General features: G+C 31.3%; 3 protein-coding genes across 4 annotated transcripts; 1 reads left to right on the top strand and 2 right to left on the bottom strand.

The window, feature by feature from the left end:
- Positions 1–571: 571 nt before the first annotated feature.
- On the bottom strand, positions 572–2,167 carry LOC110643768 (uncharacterized). Of its 2 annotated transcripts, XM_021796247.2 has the most exons (3): positions 2,008–2,165; positions 1,401–1,897; positions 572–1,278 (listed from the first exon to the last, which is right to left on the bottom strand). In XM_021796247.2, the coding sequence occupies exons 2-3, from the start codon at positions 1,866–1,868 to the stop codon at positions 919–921; spliced, it is 828 nt and encodes a 275-aa protein (XP_021651939.1). In that variant the 5' UTR covers positions 1,869–1,897; positions 2,008–2,165; the 3' UTR covers positions 572–918. The 2 variants fall into 2 exon arrangements, with proteins under 2 accessions (XP_021651939.1, XP_021651938.1); XM_021796246.2 differs by having other exon boundaries at positions 1,401–2,167.
- A 4,837-nt stretch (positions 2,168–7,004) lies between these two features.
- LOC110643749 (uncharacterized) lies at positions 7,005–7,402 on the top strand. Its single transcript, XM_021796227.1, has 2 exons — positions 7,005–7,142; positions 7,238–7,402. The coding sequence occupies exons 1-2, from the start codon at positions 7,005–7,007 to the stop codon at positions 7,400–7,402; spliced, it is 303 nt and encodes a 100-aa protein (XP_021651919.1).
- Positions 7,403–8,447: 1,045 nt separating this feature from the next.
- LOC110643761 (cyclic nucleotide-gated ion channel 4) lies at positions 8,448–14,755 on the bottom strand. The gene is made up of 7 exons (XM_021796239.2): positions 14,083–14,755; positions 11,787–12,002; positions 10,599–10,912; positions 10,395–10,503; positions 9,554–9,790; positions 9,212–9,298; positions 8,448–9,127 (listed from the first exon to the last, which is right to left on the bottom strand). The coding sequence occupies exons 1-7, from the start codon at positions 14,662–14,664 to the stop codon at positions 8,612–8,614; spliced, it is 2,061 nt and encodes a 686-aa protein (XP_021651931.2). The 5' UTR covers positions 14,665–14,755; the 3' UTR covers positions 8,448–8,611.
- Between the last annotated feature and the right edge of the window lie 9,552 nt (positions 14,756–24,307).

Raw genomic sequence — 24,307 nt, 5'->3', positions numbered from 1 at the left:
TTCATGATCGGCTTACCAATAAGGCTTGCCTTATTTTTTCCCTAGGGGCTGGATTTTGAGTCAGAGATCATGTGATCTCGCGCAAATCTCCTCATCTTCCGCATAAGACTGCAATTGGGTCAGTTGAAATGCATGTTAAACTGCTTCCAAGTTCTTTTGGTGCAGCACAAGATCGTGACATGAAAAAGGAAATAGAAAAAGTTGGAGGATGGTATTCTACTAAAGTTGTTGGGGCCCCAATGGAGCTGATCCAAATTCAGATGGAAATGCTTAAAGACCATAATTTGTAAATTAAGCCATGTTATATGAGAGCACACAAGCACAACCCGTAAGATCTCTCTTCATGACATGCTAATCTTCCCAATGTTTTTTAGGAGCTGAATAAAAAAATTGAATTGAGTTATTGTAAATTTAACATTTGATATCCTGTAGTGTTTATGATGCCTAATAACCTTTAATTTCTCTGATTTAAAAAGTTAGATCGAGTTTGAAAACCTTGAATATAAGTACATCATATATATATATATATTCAAGAAAAAGCATTGCTCATCATGCCAGTGACACTGAAATATACTAGATAAATGATCTGAACTGCATCAAAAGTGATTAAATCTTAAAAGAATACAGGTGCAACCAACTGGGTTCAATCTCATCTCATCTCCCCGAAACCATAATAAAGACACATATATATATATATATCAAGAAAAATGAAAATCCACAAATGTGAAAGAAATTCATATCATGAAAGTGTTAAATGTCTCTCTCCATCTCCTACCATATAAAACCAACAAGAAAGAAAAAAAAAAAAGGGAAAGGAAAAAGGAAATTGATATCCAACACGTCCTGTACATAGGGGCCTAAGATTGTAGCCAGAATACATATAGCTGCTGAATGGAATGAATGAATGAATCTCAATGCTCATATATCATCTGGCAACTGAAAGTTCTGAGAACCAAAAATTTGATGGGAATTATCTTGAACAAAGACAGCAATACCACATTTGCTGCTATTGAAGCCATCCCACAGGGAAAAATTAACAGTTCCTGAAACTGTCTTCTTGGCAGAGATGTCCTTGACCGTGCAGAGCTTTTCGAGCTTTCGAACAACGTAGTCGTTAGACAACATACGCCCTTTGTTCTCTCCCTTTGGGCAGTCAGTCACCAATCCACTCTCATACAAAGCCACCATTATATTTGCGCCATTACTGTCAACTTTAGTTCTTAAAGCTCCTGACAAATTGACTTGCAAGGAATCTGATGTAGGCCTATGGAAGGTTGCCTGTTAAAACAAACTTGCAATTAATTGTCACCATTAAGTTTAATTAAAATGCCCAAGGTGTCATTGGTCTGACAAATTATTTAAATTAAAATTAAAAATAAAGAAAAAGGGGCAAAGCTAACCTGAAATGAGGGGGAAGGAAATTTGGGTGCACTCATGATGGAAGACAAAAGAGCCTCCTCCTCATTGGCCACAAACTGAGTCCTACCCTGGATAACTACCTGTGGTGTAAACATAGTGTCAAGCTTCAATGCCTCAACGTAAGCCTTTTGCCTTACAGTCCATTGGCTAGAGCCAAAAGGGTCCTTCCATCCCATATAGTCCCAATAATCTACATGAAATGCCAACACTATCACCGGCGTTTCCAGGGCAAAGTCTCCTCTCCCTAACCTTGACACCAATAATTCAGCCTCCGGCGACGTCGCACACCCCTGTGAAGAGAATAGCTCCACCATAATAGCACCTGCACGCCGCTGCTCCTCCGCTGAAGCATCCACCGTCACGTTGCTTTTCCCCTTTCCATGCACTTGGTTCCCGGAGGAGGAGGAATAGTTGCACTTGCCAAAGCAGGCGAAGAGACGCGGCGCCATTCTGCTGTAGCAGAACCCCGTCTCGCCCCCTTCACAAGAAAAAGATTAACCAGAAGAATTAAATCAAGAACAATGGAGAAAGAAATAAAGAACCAAAGATAGAAAAAGAGAAAGATGGAAGAAGAGAAAGGTGAATTACGTAATGTGGGAAATGAATGGAAGGGAGGATCGAGGGTGGAGAGAAAATAAAGGAAAGAAGAAGGGGGGATTTGTTGGATTTTGAATATTTCTGTTGTTTGTATTGTATTTCTATGTTTAGATTGTTTCTCTTGTTTTTTCAGTCAAGAAGAAGATGAAAGAAGAAGATATGACAGATGGTTTGGTTCGGTTTGGCTGGAGACAGTTGCGTCGCCGACACGAATATGTCGGTAACACGTTGTTATTTGTCAGGTGCGGGTTGGTTGTCAGTGAGTGAGAGATGGCATCTTCTTTTAGCTGGAGCCTGGCTGAGATCCAATCATTCGTGGATGTGGAGCAGGGAGGTTTTCTTTGACAAGGAATCTTATTACTTACAGGTAAAGAAATATTCACTTCAGTAGTTGGCTTGGCACCGACTTTTAGCTACGCTGTATGCTGAAATTTCTGTTGAGACAAAATAGAATTATATATATATATATATATTATTTTAAACTCTAAAATTAGATGTTTAGAAAAGAATTGGCTACACAACTAACCAATTACACGGCAATAGATGATTAAAACTAAGTTTGACTAAGTGGTGAGCTGTTCCAGCTTTCTTGTTAACATAAGAGAATTCAATACGAGCAAAGTGATAAATTTAAGCGTTATTGATCAAATTCAAGTATGAACTTTGATATGTTTATTATTATCTGTTATATTCGATTTAGTTTGAGTCAAATTCATGGTAATTTCTTTTAAATTTTTTATTCTTAGTGTTAATTATATTTAAAAAAAATTAATAATTTATTTAAATTTATATTATACAATTACAACATAATCTTCTTAAAAGAGAAAAAAAAATGCTAACATAAACGATTGAAAACTTTTATTTAAAGATAATTTGAGTAGAGGAGAATAATCTATTGAGTAGTAACTGATCTTTTTTCATTTTGAACGATAAAATAAACTTTCTATAATATTACAATTGCGAAAACTTACAACGCTCATAGAAGAGTTTAAAAATTAATAGAAATATATACAGAATAAATGGGAAAATAAAATACTCATTTAATTTATAATTATTTCAAATTTTAATATTTTTAAAACAAATATAATTTATTTTGAAAAAAAATTATTTAGATTATATATATATTCACTGATATCAGGGGTATCATAGACGAGATGAATGACACGTGAATAATATTTGTAAGGGTATAGGTATGGCAATAGAATACGAGTGGGTATTTGGTTCGAATATGTGTTGTCCGAGTGGTAAGAACCTTGGCCCGATTGAGTTAGACTAGTAAGAAGTGATATATCTTCCCTCCAGCAAGATAACAAGGTGTTAAAGAGCCAAAGGGGAGCTGCTCTTTGATGGCATTCCGATGGTTAAGTTAGTAAAAGTTAGGAAAGATAGTATACAACAAAGAGAATAAGAAAGTTGAGTATCTTGGTTCAAACATTTTACCTTGCTGCCACGAAGCTTTATATATTGGTTGTTGGATCAATGGTGGAGTGTCAAATGGTGCTCCAATATATAAGTTAGGTAGTAGTATTTAGCTTAAACGATGTAGGATGCAGAATTTGTCTAATGTGTAAGGAACGCGCTCTCGTTGCAGAGGCAATTATACTGTCAGTGATGTGACAGTAGTCGTGCTTCATAATACCTTATGGCATGGCTCATTAATGTACTTCCCAAGTTTTTGCTCTTTGATTTCCCATTCTGTCCTTATTCAAGAGTTACCTTAAGGGATCGGTTTTAATAGTATTCAGATAGTTTTTCTAAGTGATCTAATGACCGATTGGTAAAATGTGGTTGGGCGAACTCTTTATCCACTTGGGTAAGGATCATTACCCTTTGTGTACAAGTATGAGACTTTGTATATATGAAAGTGGCAATTACCATAGGCCTACATGTCGTCAATCTATCAGATGGATATTTTTATATGTATCAATATATATTATGTTTGAAATTTATAAATCTAATTAATAGGTTTCACTTTTAAGAGGGTGTTTGACTTAATTTATGAAAATTAACTTTTAAGTACTTAATACTTATTAGTCAATTTGAGCTTATAAGCATTTAAAATTTTAAGTAGTTACGTAATTGGTTAAAGTATTTATAAGTTATTGATAAGTAGTTAATGTGTTTGATAAAAAATAGCTTATGAGCGTATTTATTATTAAATTACTAAAAAATATTAAATGAGATTTATGATAAAATTTTAAAAATTAAATAAGGATAATATAATAAAATACTTAGTCAAATTAACTTATAAGCATCAAAATGAAAAGTTGAGTCCCTTATCTTATCTTTTTTTAGCTTATAAGCCTAAAAATTATTATAGACAAATAGGTCAGATTATTTTTAAAGCTTATAAGTTAATTTGACTAGCTTATAAGTTAAGATAAACATCCTCTAAATCATATGTGTATATGTTAATTTTGGCCAAAAATTTTCCTAGCTCTAGTGGGATAAATTAAGTTTTATTATGTGAATAAATGATAATGAGCTCTAAGCTATGATGAGCCCCATATCTCCTTCAACTCCAACAAGAAAGAATCCTGCTCTGTAATAAAAAAATTAAAGTGGGAGCTTTGTATCCCTTTTTAATGTGAGAAATTCAATGTGAGAAAACTTCTCTTTTCTTAAGTCATTTCTTTTAGTCCATTTGTCAGCCATTCTCCAAACCTTAGGTGTTATGGATGGCTCTTTTTTATCTGGAAAGGTGGATTAACCCTCTTCTCCTCCCATATATGGGTATGTATAGTTTCGGAGATGATTTTGTGTTGTGGGTTCGCAAATCTTGGGTTTTTTCATTGAGAGGGTTTCTAAAGATTCAATCTACATGAAAGTTAGCAGTTTCTCATGGGTCCTCCCATTTCGACTAGTATTCTCAAAGAAGATGGGCCTCTGGTGACCATTCGAGTCATAGGAGAATGAGATGCCAACCTACGCTATGCCTCTTCCTAGCTCGTTTGACATCTCCTTGGTCTTAAGCTCCCTAGCCAATTTGGTGGCTACTAGCAGTGCTTGCTTTGGGTTCCAATGTTTGGGACTTGGTTCTGTTCAAGTTTCTAAGTGGTTTGAATGCCACACCTTTAATGAAGCTTGTGTTTTTTGTGTTTAGTTTCCTCTTAGATGATAGCTTATGGTGCACTCAGTTAGTGGTGATGGCTTCATTTGGCGATGGTTATTAGTTTGGGGATTCAGATCCATACCCGGTCTCATTCTAGGTCTTAATTTGGTTGTAGGCTTTCAGCTTTTTCTTCATAGGCCTGAGTTTTGATAGTGGAAAATGGGTTTTGAGCCCAAAGTCTATAACTTTGGATTACATTTAATGATATTTCCATTATGATATAAAAAAAAGGAAATCATGCTCCATAACATTTGGAGAATTTCTAGTATTTCTAATTCTAGATAGTCCCATCACATTGCAAAATGGTTCTTCGCTTCTCTTTGATTTGCTCACTTGATGAGTGATGATGACAAGACATTAGCACACCAAAACATCAATATATTATGTGTATGTTTAATTAACAGGCATTCTCTTGGGATCATGTTTCAAATAGCAAATTAGCACAATATCTCATGCCACTATAGAACCATACAAAGCTTTATGGAACACAATAGTTTAATCTCTATCTTCGCTACAAAACTAGACTACTATAGAAGTAGGCAAAATATCACCAGTTGCTAGCTGACACATGGCAAAATTCTATTGATAAACCACAAAATAAGAACCACATGTCAAAGATAAAGAGTGGCGCTAAAAATTTTTGTAAGTTAGCATGAATTGGTTGGTATCAAACTTCCCTGCTCCTCTAATAACTCTCCAGTGTTTGGAACTAAAAGGATAATAGCTATTTATTTCTATTTATTTAATTCTATGGTGTAATGGATTAAGCATAGTGATGTCTTTTCCTGTGACACCTCATTATGTCCCTAATTCTCTTTAAGCATAGTGATGACTAGTTGACTACTGTTGAGTGACAAACGTGACTAGCGATCGGCACGGTGAGTCTTTATCCTGCTACTCCCTGTATGTTTTTCCCTACTTATAAGTAATGTAAGGACTATTAGTCCAGTTGTATCAATTATACTATATGAATGAAAGAAATAGTCTGTTTATGAAATATTTGTATCTCATTATTTATTATACTTAATATGCTTGCTTATATACGATGTTTGTGATGTTTTTTTCAATTGGCTTGCCAAGCTCATGCTAATATACTTATCTTGTTAGTATTATGGGATTCTCTTGGCTAATTTATTTTAAAAGAGCTTAAATCAATTGCCACACAGTTCCAAAGGTGTTTTTACATTGAGCCGTGACACCCAGCACCCACATGCTGCACGCGCTAAAAATAGTGGCAAATTTTAGGCATTTGCTATCAGAAGGTTCACTAGGCCTCCAATGCATCAGTATCAAATACTCCAATGGAATATTGACCACAAAGGGAGAGAACTCTATACGTGGTGGTGGCTGACCCGCTAGCACCAGCCCCCATAATTTCTAACTCGGTTTAAATTCAGGTACCATCCTGCTCCACTTCATCCACAGTAGTAAGCCCAACATCCAAAGTTATATCCCAGTTTGCTTCATTTCGTGCATTTGCTTGGCCACCAACATCACTAGCTACTGCTATCTAAACAATTTCTTCCAAGAAATTAATATATATTTTTTTAAAGCAAATAATTTTATTAAAAATAAAATCCAAGCAAAACTTTGCATGGAAACATTCATCTAACTTAGGCCAACAGACCAACCTAAATACAACTTAAGACGTATTATGCTAAGTGAAAAGATTTAGAAAATGCGATACAGAACCAGCCAAGATCAGACCAAATAGATCAAAATTACAAAATCAACTTCAAGATAAAAAACTGAAACCATCCACGAGCTTTAGAAGAAGAAATGACTTCAAATGCAGGCTGTAGCAACAATCACCAAGATACAGGAGAAAAACCAAAATCAAGATCAATTTGATGCTGAAATTAGTATCTTATTAGCCATGCTAGAAGGCAAGGCAGTTGTTGGTGAGACTGATATGCTTCTGACAATGCAACAAGATGCTCTTGATCATGCAGCCAAAGCCCTTGATTTCTTTGACGTCACAGAGGCTACTGAGATTGCTTGTTTCATTAAGAAGGTATAATTTTAACCCCGTACTTAGCCTAAGTTTAGTTGTGACAATGACATTTTATTGCAAAATGCTAAATTTTTTCCGGGTTGTTTTTCATGCAGCAATTTGATACGGCATATGTACCAGGATGGCAATGCATTATAGGAACAGATTTTGGGTCATTTGTGACACACTGCTGTGGATGTTTTATTTATTTTCAGATTGGCAGCCTCCCAATTTTGCTTTTTAGGGGCTCTGCTGGTCTTAAGCGGCCTTGGACACAGTGACTGCCTAATGTTTCCATCACAATATTAATTCTGCTTTTCTTGTAACCATGCTTCTGGTACTTTAGAATACGAAAATGCAAAAGAAAAATCCCATAATTTTTCCTCACTAGTCTTAATTTGCCTTCAGATTTCGATCTCTTGTCTTACTGTTCTCATCTTTTTATCATATAACTTGGCTTTGAATGTGAGAAGCAAAGCATTGATGTAATGAAAAAAAAAGGAAAATTTTATGGCTCTCTGCATAGGAAAGGGACGAACAAGAGTGTATAAGTTGGAGCAATTGGAGAACGAGAACTGCAAAAAGACCATTTAGTTAAACCTCATTGGTTTATGATAAATTTCAATTCATAATATAAAACTCTTTAAATATTAATTTAAGTAATAATTAAAACCCTTTCTTGATTATTTTATTTTATTTTATTTTTTAAAAAAAACCTAAACAACCAACCCTCATCTCTCTTTCACTGTCATCTCTGTCGTTCACACCCTCTTCTCTCTCGGTTTTCCCATCTCCGTTAGTCTCTCTCTTAATAAATCTGAAAAATTTTCCATTGATGAATAAATTTTCAGCATTGAAATAATAGCAATATCAACAAAATTGTCAACACTGAATCAATTGAACACAATATCACCACCATTCATGTTCATCAACAATCGAATCCAAATCATGAAATTAATATATGGGGCAGGTATGAACACACAACATCAATATAGATTAAACTGAACACGCCAAGATGGAAAAAATTACACCGTAGAAACACTAAGCAGTATAATGAATAGTGCAGGGGCAGTCAAATGAATAGTAATATCTTCCGATGATAGAGCAAAAAACAAACATTTGACTATGTTTGTTTTTATGTGTAGAAAGCTCGAGCTCATTCATGCACCATAAGCTTAACCAATTAAGCCAATATCTAGATATCAGCAAATACCAATGCTAATTATGCTTGGTGACTCGAATTCAACTTTTATTCAATCTTCGCTTAGCATACGTCTGGCTGAATTCAATTTATTGCTGACAGACAGCCCTTATAAGCCAAATGAATTGCTTTAAATAACTATTATTAGCATTAGTAATATTATACATTAATTTGCAACCCTTAAATGAGCAATACAAGAACATATTACACATTGTGATACTCAGAGAAGTGCTTTTTCTACAAAGAAAGTATTGATTTTCAAAATATATGGGCTAGCTTTTGGTCGCTTTCAGAAGTCCAAATCATCCTGATTTGGCTTTGGTGAAGTTAACAAAGCTGTATAAAGCCTGAGCCTATCCTCCCCCAAGGAAGAGCACCGAGATAAAGGTCTTCTTGGCCTGATAAATGACAACGAAGTAAGCGTCAAACGGTGCTTATACCTCCTCCAAGCCAACTGAATTGCTACAGCTGCCCAAGTTCTCCATCCTGGTGAATAGTATCTTGCACTTCTCTTCACTCTTTCATTAACAAATGTGTACCTGAAATGTTGTGTCACATATTTCACATCTTCAGCTTCTAGCCCAAATGCCTCTGTGGTCTCAAGAGTTACTAGTGTTGATGAGGATGGCGGTAAACGTTCTATAAAGGGTCTTCTTAGGCACCATGACAAGAGCTCATCTCCACTGAAATTCCCAGGACCTAACATGCAGCAACTCTTGACTCCATCTCTCAGTACTTGGCTACTTTGAAGATGACCCCTTACCACAAAAAGCATTCTTTGGACAGGGTCACCTTCTCTTGTTATCTGCAAAACACTCGAGGATATAGATGCCTAACACTTGCAATAAACAGATCTTGTACTAAACTGAGTGACACTATTGGAACTTACTGTTTCTCCCATTGTGAAAATGAGAGACTTCACACGGTCGCAAATGTTCTCAAGGACCAGATCATCCATATGTTGGAAAAGTGGCACCTAAAATAGTAGAGATTTCAGAGTCAGATGTAGTATTCTGATAAGCACAATTTATAGGGAGAACAGAGGCAAGATGCTTGCAAATCCAGATCCATTAAAATTGGGCTGGGCATGAAATTAGTAATTCGGCTTTATAGAAATGTGGTCTCCAGGCCTATTCAGTTATTTATCTGGAATTTTCAGGAGATGGGAATTGCACTGAAAAGGGCCTGAAGATGTTTAAAAATTAAAACTGAAATGGTTGAATAAAATTACCTGCCTCACTAAATCCAGGCAGAGATGGTACTTGATGTCCCTCCGAAGTCCTTCAGGGAGGTTCCTGATCATTTCACATTCATCGACTCCGCGCATTGCTGCCCAGCGCTGCCGCTCATAGTTACGGACACGGTGCCTGAATCCTTGAGGCAAGTGTCTCTTCCTCATCCACCACTCTATGTTCCTCATTTTCAACTGCATTGCTTGCTTCTTTGATGTTGTTGCATGCAAGAAAACCTTCACCCCAAAAACACCACATTTAAAAAAAAAAACAAAATAAAAAGAAAGGGGCAAATGATAGCATTAGAGATGTCGGATTCACATTCATTGGTTCTAAAATTATATGAAGCAAGGGTTTAGGATAATAATCGATGAGTAACATATCAATAAACAGTTATTTTTTATTTTTAGTGAATAATCTCAAAATAGTTAGATAATAATATTTTAATTTATGATTCTCTATTTTATATACTTAAGGGAGGAGGAACACTAATCAAATTATACTAGTCAAGCTATCCTAAATAAGGCATATATAAAAATTAAAGTTGCGCTTCCATTCTCTCGTACAATTCAGGTAGTGTCCTTGTCTAATCGCACATATATTCATGACGACAAAGTAGATAATTAGCGCCCTATCATCAGTGTCCATTATCATCAAAAAGAAAAGACACTGCCAATTAATTATTCATGATAAAACCGTATGGAATCATTATTATTTGTTTCACTTTTTTTTTTTAACCTATAATATAATTCATTAATTTTTTAATTTAAAAAAATCATCTCAAAGACTCTAAAGTTACGAATTTGACTCAATCATAACCCAATACAAATTAATTATTACCTTGATGTTTCCAATCAGCATGGTGACCAAAATGAGTCCACTTGTGAGAACAATGATGTTGAAAACGACTTCCAACCATTCTGTTGTGCTCTCCAGGTTTCCGAAAGTACTGTTCATGCAATGGTTGTTAAAATTATTTCATATAATTAATTTAGTTTCTTTTCCCTTAAGAGGAATACCAAAAAAGGAGCAAGGAAATGGTACCTGAGAGTCATTAGACCCCAAAAGATAGGAAAAAGTATTTTCTCCAATCTGCTATCATTGGTAACAAGTTGAACAGTCCATTTATAAGCTCCATAATCATAATTATCACTGCTGTCTAAGCATGTAGCCCTTGCTACCTTGTTGTCTGCCCATGCTAATCTTGCTCCATCTCTCACTTTGTTTGTTGTTCCATAGTAAATAGTTTCTCTGCAAGATAATAACCTCAGCCCGCAACCCTGTGTTTCTCTGCATTGTTCTTTCAAGCATTTTGCTGCCCTTTGGATCCCTAGTAAGTACCAACATGCACCTGCTGCCTGTAACGTTTCCAGAGAGAGCTAGCTAAAGATCAAGAACATGGAAAAAAATCTACAACCCAATCGCCAAAAATACTTGGCTTCTGAATATTTTTGCTTTACAAGTATTTCAAACAAAAGGATTTTCCCCCTTCATATTAATCTCAAGTTTAATTGTTCCAATGCACATTAATTTTACAAATTTAATTCGCTAATTAATTAAATAATTAAGGGATTATTTATGGCATGAAGCACCGAAGATGACAAATTTCTTTGGTTAATTAATTACTAAAACCTCAAATAAGAACAAAAAACTTTTAGCTTTTTGATAATTTCTTTTAGCTTTGCGAGTCTCAATGAATATATGCACGAAAAACAATTGAAGTGATAGGTGAACTACTGTAGTTGGCTAAAGAAATTGAAATATATACTGTTTCCCATCTCATGAATCACGACGATGAGTTCTTGTAGATTTAAAGTATGGGGAGATTAATCTTTTCTCTTTTTGGTCGGTCAAGGGAACTGTTGGACCCATGTACATATGTATGAAGCGTGTCATCAAATATAAGACTTAGGCACAGGAAAAGGATCGATCAGCCTTACTGTGCCTTGCGATTGAAATAAAGTTTAGACTTTTTAGACTCCAATTACATCATCAATGGCTTTAATTAGTTTAAAGAAAAAGGAAATGAAAAAAAGCAGAATGTTTGGATTTTGTATATCCACGAGCACTTCAGTTTGCAGGGTCTCACTTTAGATAAACATTCCATAAAGGAATGACAAAACGACACAGAATATATATGGAATACAATCGCAAGAAGAAGTGAAGTGAAAAGAATTATCTAAGAAAAAAGAGAGGTAAGTAGCGTGAATGAATTAAAGAAAGTGAACTTACATGGGAGGCAACAAAATATGCAATCATGTTGAGGGCTATTCCCCACCAAACAGTTCCAAATATGTAGCCAGAGAGATTCTGCATGCGACGAAGAAGGCAAACCGAGTGGTAGATCTTCGGAAGATATTGGAAGAGGAATATGATCAAGAATATAGTCATCACTACAGTCACTGACCCTTTCTCTAATAAGGATGGAATTGCTATCCATAGTACAATCTGCAATTTTAATTTGATTGCTTTTATCAAGCACTTAAAATATATATATTGCATGACAATATTTTGATAAAGAAAAACCTAAAAATTAAGATTCGACAACACACATGTAATTCATGCATTCAACACCCTTAAAGAAGCCAAAAAAAAAATTCCCATAATAGCTAGCTGTAATGCGAAAAATCAAGAATAATTTATTTATTTTTGGTTGATGGTGTTATTGTGTATATATTTCAATTCTTGATATTATCCGACATATCAAACCTTCATCAATTAGTCAGAAAATATGGCAACTTCCTTTCAAACACAATTTCCATTAGCGTCTCTATTCGAATAATTACCATGAAATGAGACTAGAAAATGCCATATACATGGCAAGTAGAATATCAGCCGCATCACTTTATTATAACACTGTCAACACTTCAAATTGATTTTGATTGATAAAATGTGTTTTTCTGCTTGTTATTTAACTGAGTGCAGGAGAATGTACCGTCCCAATATGGCACTGTTTATTTATAAAGAAATTTGTATTTATCAAACAATAATGTTATTATTATTAAGAGAGGGTGACCACACATTAATTCTTACTATCAGTAAGATCCCTAACAACCTTTTTTCCCCTTTTTTTTCACCTTATAGAGTCTTTAATCCCCCTACTTTGAATATGAAGTAAAACTGTTGTTTTAGTAATTTTACAAGTTAATACTTTCAACTTTGGGGATTTTTTTTTTTTTGCTTACAAGTTAGTACTTAACAGTAACAAAATATATGAACAAAAATTATATACTTTGCAATAAGTGTCAAACTTTTATCATTTGAAAGTAACCTTTTAGGTCACATTTAATTGTATATTATTCCTGCCATCCACATCCTATAATTTGTAGCACTTGCCTCCTCGAGGCATGCCAATTTTTATTTTTTCAATAGAAAATAATATCAAGAGTGAAATTCAAAATTTTATCCATAATAATTTTTTTTATAACTCTTTTTTCTCTTTCACACTACTTTCCCTTCTAGCTTCATGTATTTTCATTTCACATTCGCTCACGACAATAAAAATTAACAAAAGATTATATACTTTGAGTTTATATATTATGCACAAATATCACCCTCAAGTGAGAACGAAATTTTGATCAGGATATATATATAATCACGATTAAATGCGAAAGGATAACAATCAAAATCAGACAAAAATTTGATCACAGTAAAATATATATCTAACTTCTACTGTTAAATAAATAAGTGATAAATGATGATGGTGATTTGAATAAGCAAAAGCGAAATTATTCCATGATTTTCAAATTATAAATCGGTAGGTTTCACATGCATGAATGCATGATTTTTTTTTTTTTAAAGCTGCACGATACATGATATTCTGCAACATAAAATATTTATATGTAATATATAGTGAGAGAAATATACTTCTTTTAAGTCATTAAAAACTTCATGAGTTTGGTTTTAAAAAAAAAAAAAAAAAAAAAAAAAAAAAAAAAAAAACTTTCATGAATTTCGTCCAAAAAAATAAAATTTTAATATGCTCACTGAATTAGCATGATTATAGTTTTGGCAATATTTCTTGAATATGAGGTGGAAATTTCTACTACTACATAGGCAAAAACAAGCGAAATCATTTTGATTCTGCTGCATCAAAACTACTTCGAGTAGTCTAATTGAGAAAGAGAAAAGACCAGGCATTCTATTCAAGATATTCTTGTTTGCTTTTTGTTTCCCAATTTTGCCCCTTGCCTAGAGAGAAAAAGGAAATAGCTACATCACATGGAGGCACTGCACTCCATAGAGTTATCCTGCATGCATAAATCAACTAATGGGAAGTATCTGTCACCTCCTAAAACAGTAGTGACAAAAAATCCCTTGACCAAATATACCAATATATTTATATATATATATATATATATATATATATATATATATGTAATATATACTTGTGACCATATAACATATTCAAGATGATGATGATAGATGATATTGATGTTGATGCTGATAATGATAATTACTTGAAAATGTTATTAAACATGATTCTTTATTATCTATCGTTAATGGGGTTTGAGCAAAAAAATCTCACCTGGGGTAGGGGGAGAATAACAAACAGATCAAAGAAAAATCCTCTCTTTTCCTTGAGGTACTTCAGGGCCACTGAGCTTGGGCTTGTCATCAAGCGTGGTCCACCTCTAGTACCATCACTACCACCACCACCACTAGATGGTTTCTTGGCCATTTTGAGCTGCAACCACATGTTCCACACGTGCAAGGCGTCAGTCATGCACCGGAGAGCCGTTACCGTGATAGCAAACCACCCGTCGATGAAGAGGCACATGCAGGTATCGCTAACAGACAGAGCGTAGAAAAAGAGAGGGTCCACAAAAAGTCCAGTGGCGCACACAAGAAGAAAGACCCTATTCCATTCTTGAACCCATCTGGCTCTAGGGTCCAACATTTGCCCTAAAGACCACCCTCTTCTTCGAGAACCACCACACATGAAAAGCGTACTTCTGCAATCCCGTGTGCTTTCCTCCTCCTCCTCCTCATCATCATCATCATCTTCTTCTTCTTCTTCTTCTTCTAATACTCCTTCGTTCTGGCTATCCTCGTCTGTGAAATCCTGCATGTGCTCTGCACGTAAGTTTTCCTGATGATCACTAGCCATGGGAAAGAGAGAGGGGCAGAGAGGGAGAATATTTGGTGGGTAAGGGAAGGCTAGGGGGTGGAGGGGTGTTCCTAATGGTTTTTGAGGGTTATATGTAAAGGATTTTTCACTGGCTTGTATTAAACTCGTACAATTTTGTCCGGATTGAAACTACAAACAGATAATTTTTCGAATGTACCAGATTGCCCCCCTTCCATTGCCGTTATCCATTCTGCCCCAGTAACGTTATTAATCCTTCGTTAATATTAGAAAAAATATATATATTTAGAACTAATTTATTATAAATTTATTTATTTTATATATAAATTTTATTATACATATACTGTATTTTTTTTTTCTTCTTAATTATCAACTGAGATGCATCTGTGTACCCCCACAAAATTACTTTATAAATATAATTTTTATATTAAATAAAATTAAATTTAAATCTCTTATTTTTATTTTAAAAAACTAAACTTAATATATGTGTATGCTTGAATTAATTTTACGTGATGGGCAACGTTTCATTATTTAGATAACTTTTCTTTATAGAAATAAAACAAATTTGTTTTCTAACTCTTAGTTAGGTTATTTCTAGCTTATTAATTAGGTTAAACATAAAAAGAGAGATTTTGTAGATGAACAAACCTAGTTTTCCATCTATTCAAATATTTGTTCCAAAGCTGAAATTCACTGAGGCCTTTAACCCTTCCCTTGTTAAATGTTTCAAAGGGAACTTCACATGAAGAAGCAATAGCTTTAAAATAATAATAATAATAATAATAATAATAATAATAATAATAATATTCAAAAAAAAAATCCAAGTCATATTATTTCAGTCATTGGACTTTTCTTTGCTGCCATTTTACACGATAAAGTTGTCGACACCACGATGGTGCCACGTTTTTTTACCATGTATCACACATGAACAGTCACATCAGCAATTTCCCACATTATTTACTCACATATAAACAATAATTAATTAAAATTAAAAAGTAAAATTAGAGAAGGAATAGTGGATGACTAATGACAATTAAGTTACTAAGGTGGGCCATCAGTATCTATAGAAATGATTAGCCAAGGATACATTTCTTTACGATCACTTTTCCTTGAAAAAACTGCCCACAACAGTTGATGGAGGAACTCCAGTCATGTCAACACTGTTAACTGAAGAATCTATCAAAAGCACAATTTTCCTTTTTTACCCTGTGATTTGTTAATTTGTTAATTAATAAGGCCCCCCCATTTAACACCCCTCATGTGGATTTAGGGTTAATTTTGTTCCTAGTAAATTAATTCAAGTGATTGTATTAGCATAATTTTTTAATTTTAATTTATATTATAAAATTTTTTTAACTGTAATTTAAACATTATTAAAATTTTTATGTTTTTTAATTATAATTCTTTAAATTAATTCATGATAATAGTTCACATGAATTATAATAATATTTATGAAATTTAAATATTATTATGATATAAATTAAAATTAAAAAATATTATTAATATAATTAATTAAATTAAGAGACTAAAAATAAAATTAACCTGAAAATTTATCACCAAATTTAAAGTGAATTCCAATTAAGTACACGTGGAACAACTCGTCACGAACTCATATCACAGTACTAAGTCATCAGTATTAATGTAGAGGGATTAAATCGAGATTGAGACCATGCCACTCATTAGGCTTACCACCAAACGCTCGGTCCTCTCCTTACCCTTTCTATTCATTGGCTTTTGACTATGTCTGATACCACGCCATTTTTCTAATCTACATCCAGCATATATTATGTACTACTTAGATAAAATTAATTTTGAATTAAATTAAAGCTAACAAGTTCAATTGTATATTAAAATTGGATTTAATTTTCAAAAAATTTTAAACAATAAATTTCATTAAAATCAGTTCAAAATGAATCAAATTGAAATTAAGGAACCCTATAATTTAGTTCCAATTTCTTTAAATTCTGATATAAAATTATCGATTCTAATCCAAACTGACCCAACACGATGACCCCCTATATTTTGTTTTCACTCATAAGAGTAGCGAGTTAAACTCAACTATTCATATATGTTTTACAGAACCTTTTTTAACTTTTATATTATATCCTAAAATGTTGATGATTTGCTTCAAATTATAAATAACAGCCATAAGTTACTAATAGTGAAATAATTAGGGAGCATTCAAATTTAATTAGATTTTGGATATTGTCATTATCTATTAATTAGTTTCTATATTTGAAAAATTAAATTGATTGATCATTGAGTTTTAATTCTGTCAATTAATAGGTCATTTCATCTAAAAAATAGCAATTTATCGTTAGTGCTCAATGAAATTAATTACTATTTAGTTCATTGATATTGACATTATTTATGAATTGGTCTCTATATTTAAAAATTATATTAATTGATAGCTGATTCTATCAAAATATTTCGATGCTTACATATAGACCCATTTTAAGATCTAACGATGAGAAAATATGGAGGTTTATGGATTACTAATGAAAATGAAATGTCAAGTCCAAATGCCTTAATTTAGATGGATTAATGAACATAATATATATATATATATATATATATATATATATATATATATATATATATATATATATATATAAATGGATAGATATGAAGGGAGATTGAAGCATGAACAAAATAGAGATGAAGAGAGAGGGATAAAAGGAGAAGCATAAGAGGGAGATGGAAAGAGATAAGTGGAAGGAGTCATAAAAGAGAGAGATAAAAGAGAGATTATTTAGTTGATGGAGTTAAACTTCAAAGACTAATTAAAATAAAATAATTAATTCATAAATAATGCTAATATTTAGGGAATTGGACGAAGATAAATTATTAACTAATTCTTGAAATATAGAAAATGATTAATAAATAATAATAACAATATATAAAAATTAAATTATAACTCACTCAAATAATTAATTATATAAATAAGATTAAGATTTTAATATCCAAATTCCTATATAAGACGGAAAAGAAAGTCATGGGAGAATCAATAAAGCAACCACGAGAATCATATCACAAGAAAACGATAATGAACGGAGGATAAAAACGACGGGCAAGCATTTGCTTTACTTTGAGTATCTTTAATGTGCTCATCTACAGCTTAAAATCTTTGCCACAATGGCTTTAACAATAAGCCTAAAAGTACAATCACACGTACCATCATAAATGGGGGAAGAAAAGTGAAAAATCAAGCACAAATCATGGAGTTCTTAATTATTCAAGAAATCAAAACCCAATGCCCCCCTCTACTATGACGTGGGCTCCATATTGTGAATTTGTTGATAGGAACAATAAATGTGCTTTTTGAAATCACTTGCAGACAAAAGTTAAATAAACATGCAAAGCCAAGAAGTCCATTCTCAATTGAAATTTGCTATATATGCGTCCAAAAAAAGCAACCCAAAAAGCATAGATAATAGTAGTAATAATAATAATAAACCTATTGTAAAATTTAAGTTTTTCATGTTTCTTTTTCTTCTTTTTTTTTATCATTATTTGTTTATTTCATGATAGCGGTGAGAGATAATCACTAGGAGTGGACATTCTGTACTTGTATATTTAAAAAGGTTAATGATCAAATATTTTAACAATATAAATTAAAGGAGTCATATAAGTTCTAACTAAAAAATGATAAAAATATGAGATAAAAAGAGTTTTTCGTTGTTTCTTTCTTTATAGGCTTGATTGTCCATTTTATTTATATTTTCTAACCGAGATAATATTTTTTTTATAAGCAAAAAGATTTATTGATAGAGAAAATATGAGAATCCAACTGGGTTTTGTCCGGAGAATTATGGAATTGAACAGAAATATCATAGGATGAATAATATTTTTGGTGGCTATATGTGCAGTATGCACTAATCCCAGTCTTAATATAGAGGTATATGATCAAACGGTGATTAATGACATATATAATAAAAAGGATAATATTATAGGAAGGTGCAGGAAGAGAAAGGTGAAGACAATACAAGTGAACGTGTGTAAGGCGTTTAGAGATAAGAACTAAGAAGAAGGTAAGGAAAGGGACAAAGAATATATGCGGGTCTTATTCAGAGCTTAAATAAAGATGGAAGAACCCAGCTTCCATGCAGTTTCGTCTTTTTTGTTTGCTTGTTCATCAATTATGACACCTTTGATATTTATTTTCAACCTCATTTACTTCTTGTACTATACCATTTGATCTCTCTGCTAAACGAACGTTCCTCATCACTGCTCACTACCCCATGTTATGCATTCTTAGGAGCCCAACAAAACTCTCTCTCTCATCTTTCATACACATAAAAACATGGGTTATTATTATTATTATTATTTGAACAGTAAAAATTAATTGTAGTGGTAGGAATGGCATGTGAGCTGGCGATTATTGAAACAAAGAAAATGGACAAGAACGATTGTAACACATACCTAATTTTTTTATTTATTTTATAGCCCTGGCCCCTGCTACTGCTTCACAAATTAATGTTGATGACTTTACAATCTATAAGTAACACCTATAAATATTTTATAGTTGGCCTCACATTAATCATGCTCATATTCTTCATTTGTTTCCTAATGATTTCAACTTTTGAAATTTATAATTAATTCGCATCATATCAGTTATTTAAAATTCTAATTGAGATCAAATAATCAGAGGTCATTAATTGCATAATAATCATTATATATTGAACATAAATTACTATAATCCGATTAGATAGGACAATCAATTGAACTTAATATAAATTCCGAAAGGTTGGATGTAATTCAAATTTATAAATTCTGACTATTTTATTGTGTCGGTCATTATTAAATAAAGAATTTATAACTATTTTTAATAAATCACATTCAATATACTTTATATGGCTTAATTTAAGGGTCTATTTAATTTAATTATTGAACACAGATAATTAATAATAATTTATATATTTTAAATATTTAATAAAATTATATTTAATTATCATTGTTAATAAATAAAATGAATAATAAAAATATATATTATATTATTTATTTTATTATTAAAATAGACATATAATTATTAAATTATTATATTTTTTTTAATTACAAATAAATTATTAACATAAAAATAATTTTTGAGATATAAAAATTTTATAATGAATAAATTAAAAAAAATAATATAATCTAAATAAAAATAAAATAAAATCAGCTGATGAATCTTATTGCAAAGCTAATAAAGATAATAGATGATTTATCAAATATAACTGCAGTTTTAATGCTGTTTATATATCTATTAGCTATTAAATTGAATTAAACAGTGAAATCAAATTAAATACTACCTAAGTTGATACTATTTGAATAATTTATTCTTTTCTTAATTATTTTTAAAGCGTGATTTATAATTTAAAAGAATATATTTATATCTAATTTTAATTTATGTTTTGAATTCAAATTTTAATTCAAATAAAATAAAATATCTACTAGATAGATTATTTACCAGACTCACTTACCCAATCACATGCGAAATCTTCAATCCTTTGTCTTCAGAATTCCAAATATGAATCACCACCACCTTTAATTGGTCTTTTGATTTCAAACATCAATCAAAATAAAATTGATTAAAAAATTATGGGTTTTGGAGGGAGCAGTGGAGTAAGAGAAACACACACGAATCAGTGATTCATCAATTAAATTATGCACTAAATTTTATTTTTAAGATTCAAGCTCATTAATTAAGAATATCCTCTTCATGACCTCAAATTTAATATCACCATGAAGTCCCCTTAATAAATTCCATCTAATAATCATCAAAATATAAGATATGGTCCAAGATCAATATTTGTCAATTTTTTTACAAAAATACACAAAATCTTATTCCCTCCTCCGTACACAAATAATAGTCACATTTAACTTTTTATTTTATCTAAAATTATCTGCTACATTTAGAAAATTAAGAAGAATTAATTTTTTTTTTAATTTTATACTTTATCTCTATAAAATGTAATAAATATTTATAAATTTTTTTAAAATTAATATTACCACCTCATTCTTAATTAAATCAACTATTTATTACGTTGATATTCATTTATTCATATTCTCAAAAAAAGATAATTAAATAAATTATTAATATTTTTTTATAAAAATAAAGTCATCTAATCATTTTCTTAATCATTATGAAAACTCCAAGTGTAACTATTGTTTATGGATAGAAAGAGTAATAAATAAAGGCATAAATCCTCAAAAATTAAGATAACAGATGCAGATTTAGCATGCAACTCTTCTACACATCTATAGAAATTATTATTGATTTATTTTATATTAGTATGGGATTATATATATATATATATATATATAAGCCATAAAATCCATTGCAGATATACATCACGAATCGCATAGAGAGATCTTTTTAAATTATTATATTTATTATTATTTCTTTAAATCATACAATGATAACAATTGCACCATAACATGCACAAAAGAAATATATTAATTAAGAATAAAACTATCTTATGTTACCAAAAAAAAAGACTAATTATTAATAATAATAAAAAATTCGAACTTAAATTTCCACATAAAATAGAAATAGAGAAAACTACAAGCACCAGATCTGTTTTGATTGGGCGGTGATGAAGTAGAGTACTGAACACACCAAAAAAAAATGGTGGAAAGCGACTACTTGTAATTAATTAGTCCATTATGGGGTAGCTTCAGGAGGACAAAGGAACAGATTGGCATGGAGGAGTGGACCCACCCACAGAGAAATCTCCTTGGCAAGAAAATTTATTAATTAAATGTGTTTGGCTTCTTCTATATTAATAGTTTAACGCACATAAAACAATCTTTCTTCTATATTGGTTTTCCAACTAAAGATTTTTAGAGTACTGATTAAAAGGCAACTAAAATTACTTCTTACGTTATTACGTGGGATTTATTCATTGTAAATAATTATTATGAGATTTTACTATAATGAGTGAATATATAACAATGAATATAAATAATTATTTTTTAATCACAGTCATAAAGACACTTGTTAGGATTTGTTTATTAAACTTAAAATCAGAACGAACAGGACAGAAAGTGGGGTCCATCAACTGGTTGGCTCTCCACCTCCATGTGCCCACTGCTGTACGAGTCCACCACCCTGAAACTATATGCTGGCTTTCTTTGGACCTTTCAAGTATGCTTGGGTTTGGCCTTTTCTAAAATATAAAGATTGTAGTTTGGTTTGTACTACATAGTTTTGTCATTGTAAGAATAATAATTCAGAGCGTGATGGATTTAACTATTGTAAATGTGTAATCATTGAATTTGAAATTAAGACTATTTAAAAATTATATTAAAAATGAGATTATTTATTTTATTTTATTTTATTTTATTTTTTTACAACAAGTGCATTTATAAGGCCCGTTGGGCATCTAAACTCAAAAAATACAATAGCTCTACAGACGGAATAAAAAGCCAATTAAAAGTAAGCTTTCCTCTAGTAAAGAACTTTGCCACACAATCTAGTGCATTGTTGGCTGACCTTTGAACTTGAGAAACTTTATATATTTAATAAAAATGTTTTTCATCAATAATCATTTTAAATACAAATCTCATGTACTTTTTAGTGCTATTATATTGGTCATGTAAAGCATGAAAAGAAACAAAAATGAAAAATAAGAAATTTCGTGTATTTATAAAATTGATAGACAATTGCCTTTTATTGTAAAATTCTCTTACCTAAAAATTGTTAGCAAGATTATTATTGAGTTTGAGATTATTTTTATTAAAATGACTTATATTATTATTTTAATTTTTCGTTGCTTTTTAATACTTTCTCAAGTTTGATCAGAGTGAATTTAAATTTTTTAGATTCATTTGTTATTTGGATTGCATGTAATAGTCCATCTAGATTTTAGCATCTTCTTTGAAATTTGATTATATAGACTTAGTTTTGCTAATCCATGAATCCACTTAAATCTACCTCATTGCATGGTGGGCATGTATTATTCATTTTTGAATTGTGACATGATCTAATAGCATGTAAAATTTTGAGTTTATAATTATTTCTATTAAATCGACTTAAACTAATTAGGTTTGTTTCTCTTTTATTTTTATAATTATTTTTAATTTTTATCGATTTTCAATGTGGGACTCTAATATTTATTGTGTAATTAATATAATTATTAATGATTTGAATAATTTTTAAAAATCTAAAAATACAGAGACAAAAGGATTCAAAGAAAAAGAATTCCGACCTTTTATTAAGCGAAGCGACACCACGCCACCAATATTCATGGGGAGTTCATTATATATAACTATTCCATATACTAAGGCCTTATTAATATTAATTTGCATTTGAAATACTATTAAATTAAAATTCATTATTGTTGTCTTTAAAAAAAAAATTAATCTGATCCTGTGAATATGATTAGTTTGAAAGGTGAGCATTAATATGGTTTTTTCTTATTAAAAAAAAAAAAAAAGCAAACCGAAGAACAATGCAAAACAATGGGAGACAGAAGATAAGGCTGCCGTTTTGGGTCCCAAGGAAAAGTTGGATAAGAGGAAGCAGGATTTCCCTTATTATTTTTATCATTCATTATTGGCACAAAAGATATCTACTAGGAAACAAGGCAGATTATCAAAATCAATTTGCAGAGGGCCTGGCATCAGAATTTTTGTCCCACAAGCCTTATTATCTAAAACATTTGGATGGCTATGGTGATGGTGAGCATTATTGAATGTGTCAGGGTTTTCATATTCATTTTATATTTATAATTAAATTTCATTCGCGTATATGTGAAAGGAATATGCTTTTTATTACATATATATATTCAACAAATTTTCTCTTTGACTAATTTTTACAATAAAATCTAAAATGCCTATGAAATTTTAAATTTACATATACTCAGCTTATTATTTTTTTTTTTCCTGTTGTATATTTAGTTGTTGCTGTGTTTTTCAGTCTCAATAAATTAATCTATCAGTTTCAAGTCACCATGGTGACTGAAAAGGCAATGAGGTGAAAGTTGAAAGGGATAAGGGGTGAATTATTTGGAGAAAGTTGAGACAGCAAGCTAGGCAAATTTTTTGTCAATGTCGAAATTAGAACTGTCTGCCAAATATAACAGGAACGATTTAGACCATTCCTGACCCCTTAAACACGCCAAACACACTGTAAATGCAGTCAATTCTAAAACCAATAATTTCACCCTAACATGATTCATGTTGCAGCTAAAACCTACCACGATTTATAGGGTGCTCCACTCTCAGCATATAGGCGCTGGAAAATCTCTTCATTCATTACTTAATTAATTGTTTCTGGATGGTAATCAAACCCATAGTTCGTATCTAAGCGCACGTTGATAGCGAAATTTTTGTTTATACTGTGTTTTTAATATATAATAAATAAAATTTAAATATTTATATTTTAAAAATTAAATCTAAATAGATTTTTTTCTATTATTATAATGGCATGATTTTTTTAACATTGTTTTTTCTTTTTTGTAATGCAGTTCGTGCTTAATATGAATATAAAATAAAATTAATATTATCAACCGAAAAAGCGTAAAACTATAAAGTAAATATTTATAATAATAAAATTTATTTAGCTTACTTTTTTAATATAAAGTTGCATTTATGAGTACACTTTCTTTCACTATAGTTAAAATAATAAATAATTATAAACTTAAAAATATTTATCCACCATCTCAATTAAATTCTAAAAAAT

The sequence above is a fragment of the Hevea brasiliensis genome, chromosome 15, assembly GCF_030052815.1.
Source record: "Hevea brasiliensis isolate MT/VB/25A 57/8 chromosome 15, ASM3005281v1, whole genome shotgun sequence".
Lineage (NCBI taxonomy): Eukaryota > Viridiplantae > Streptophyta > Magnoliopsida > Malpighiales > Euphorbiaceae > Hevea > Hevea brasiliensis.
The sequence above is the reverse complement of the archived record's forward strand: the minus strand, read 5'-3'. Positions and strand labels throughout refer to the sequence as shown.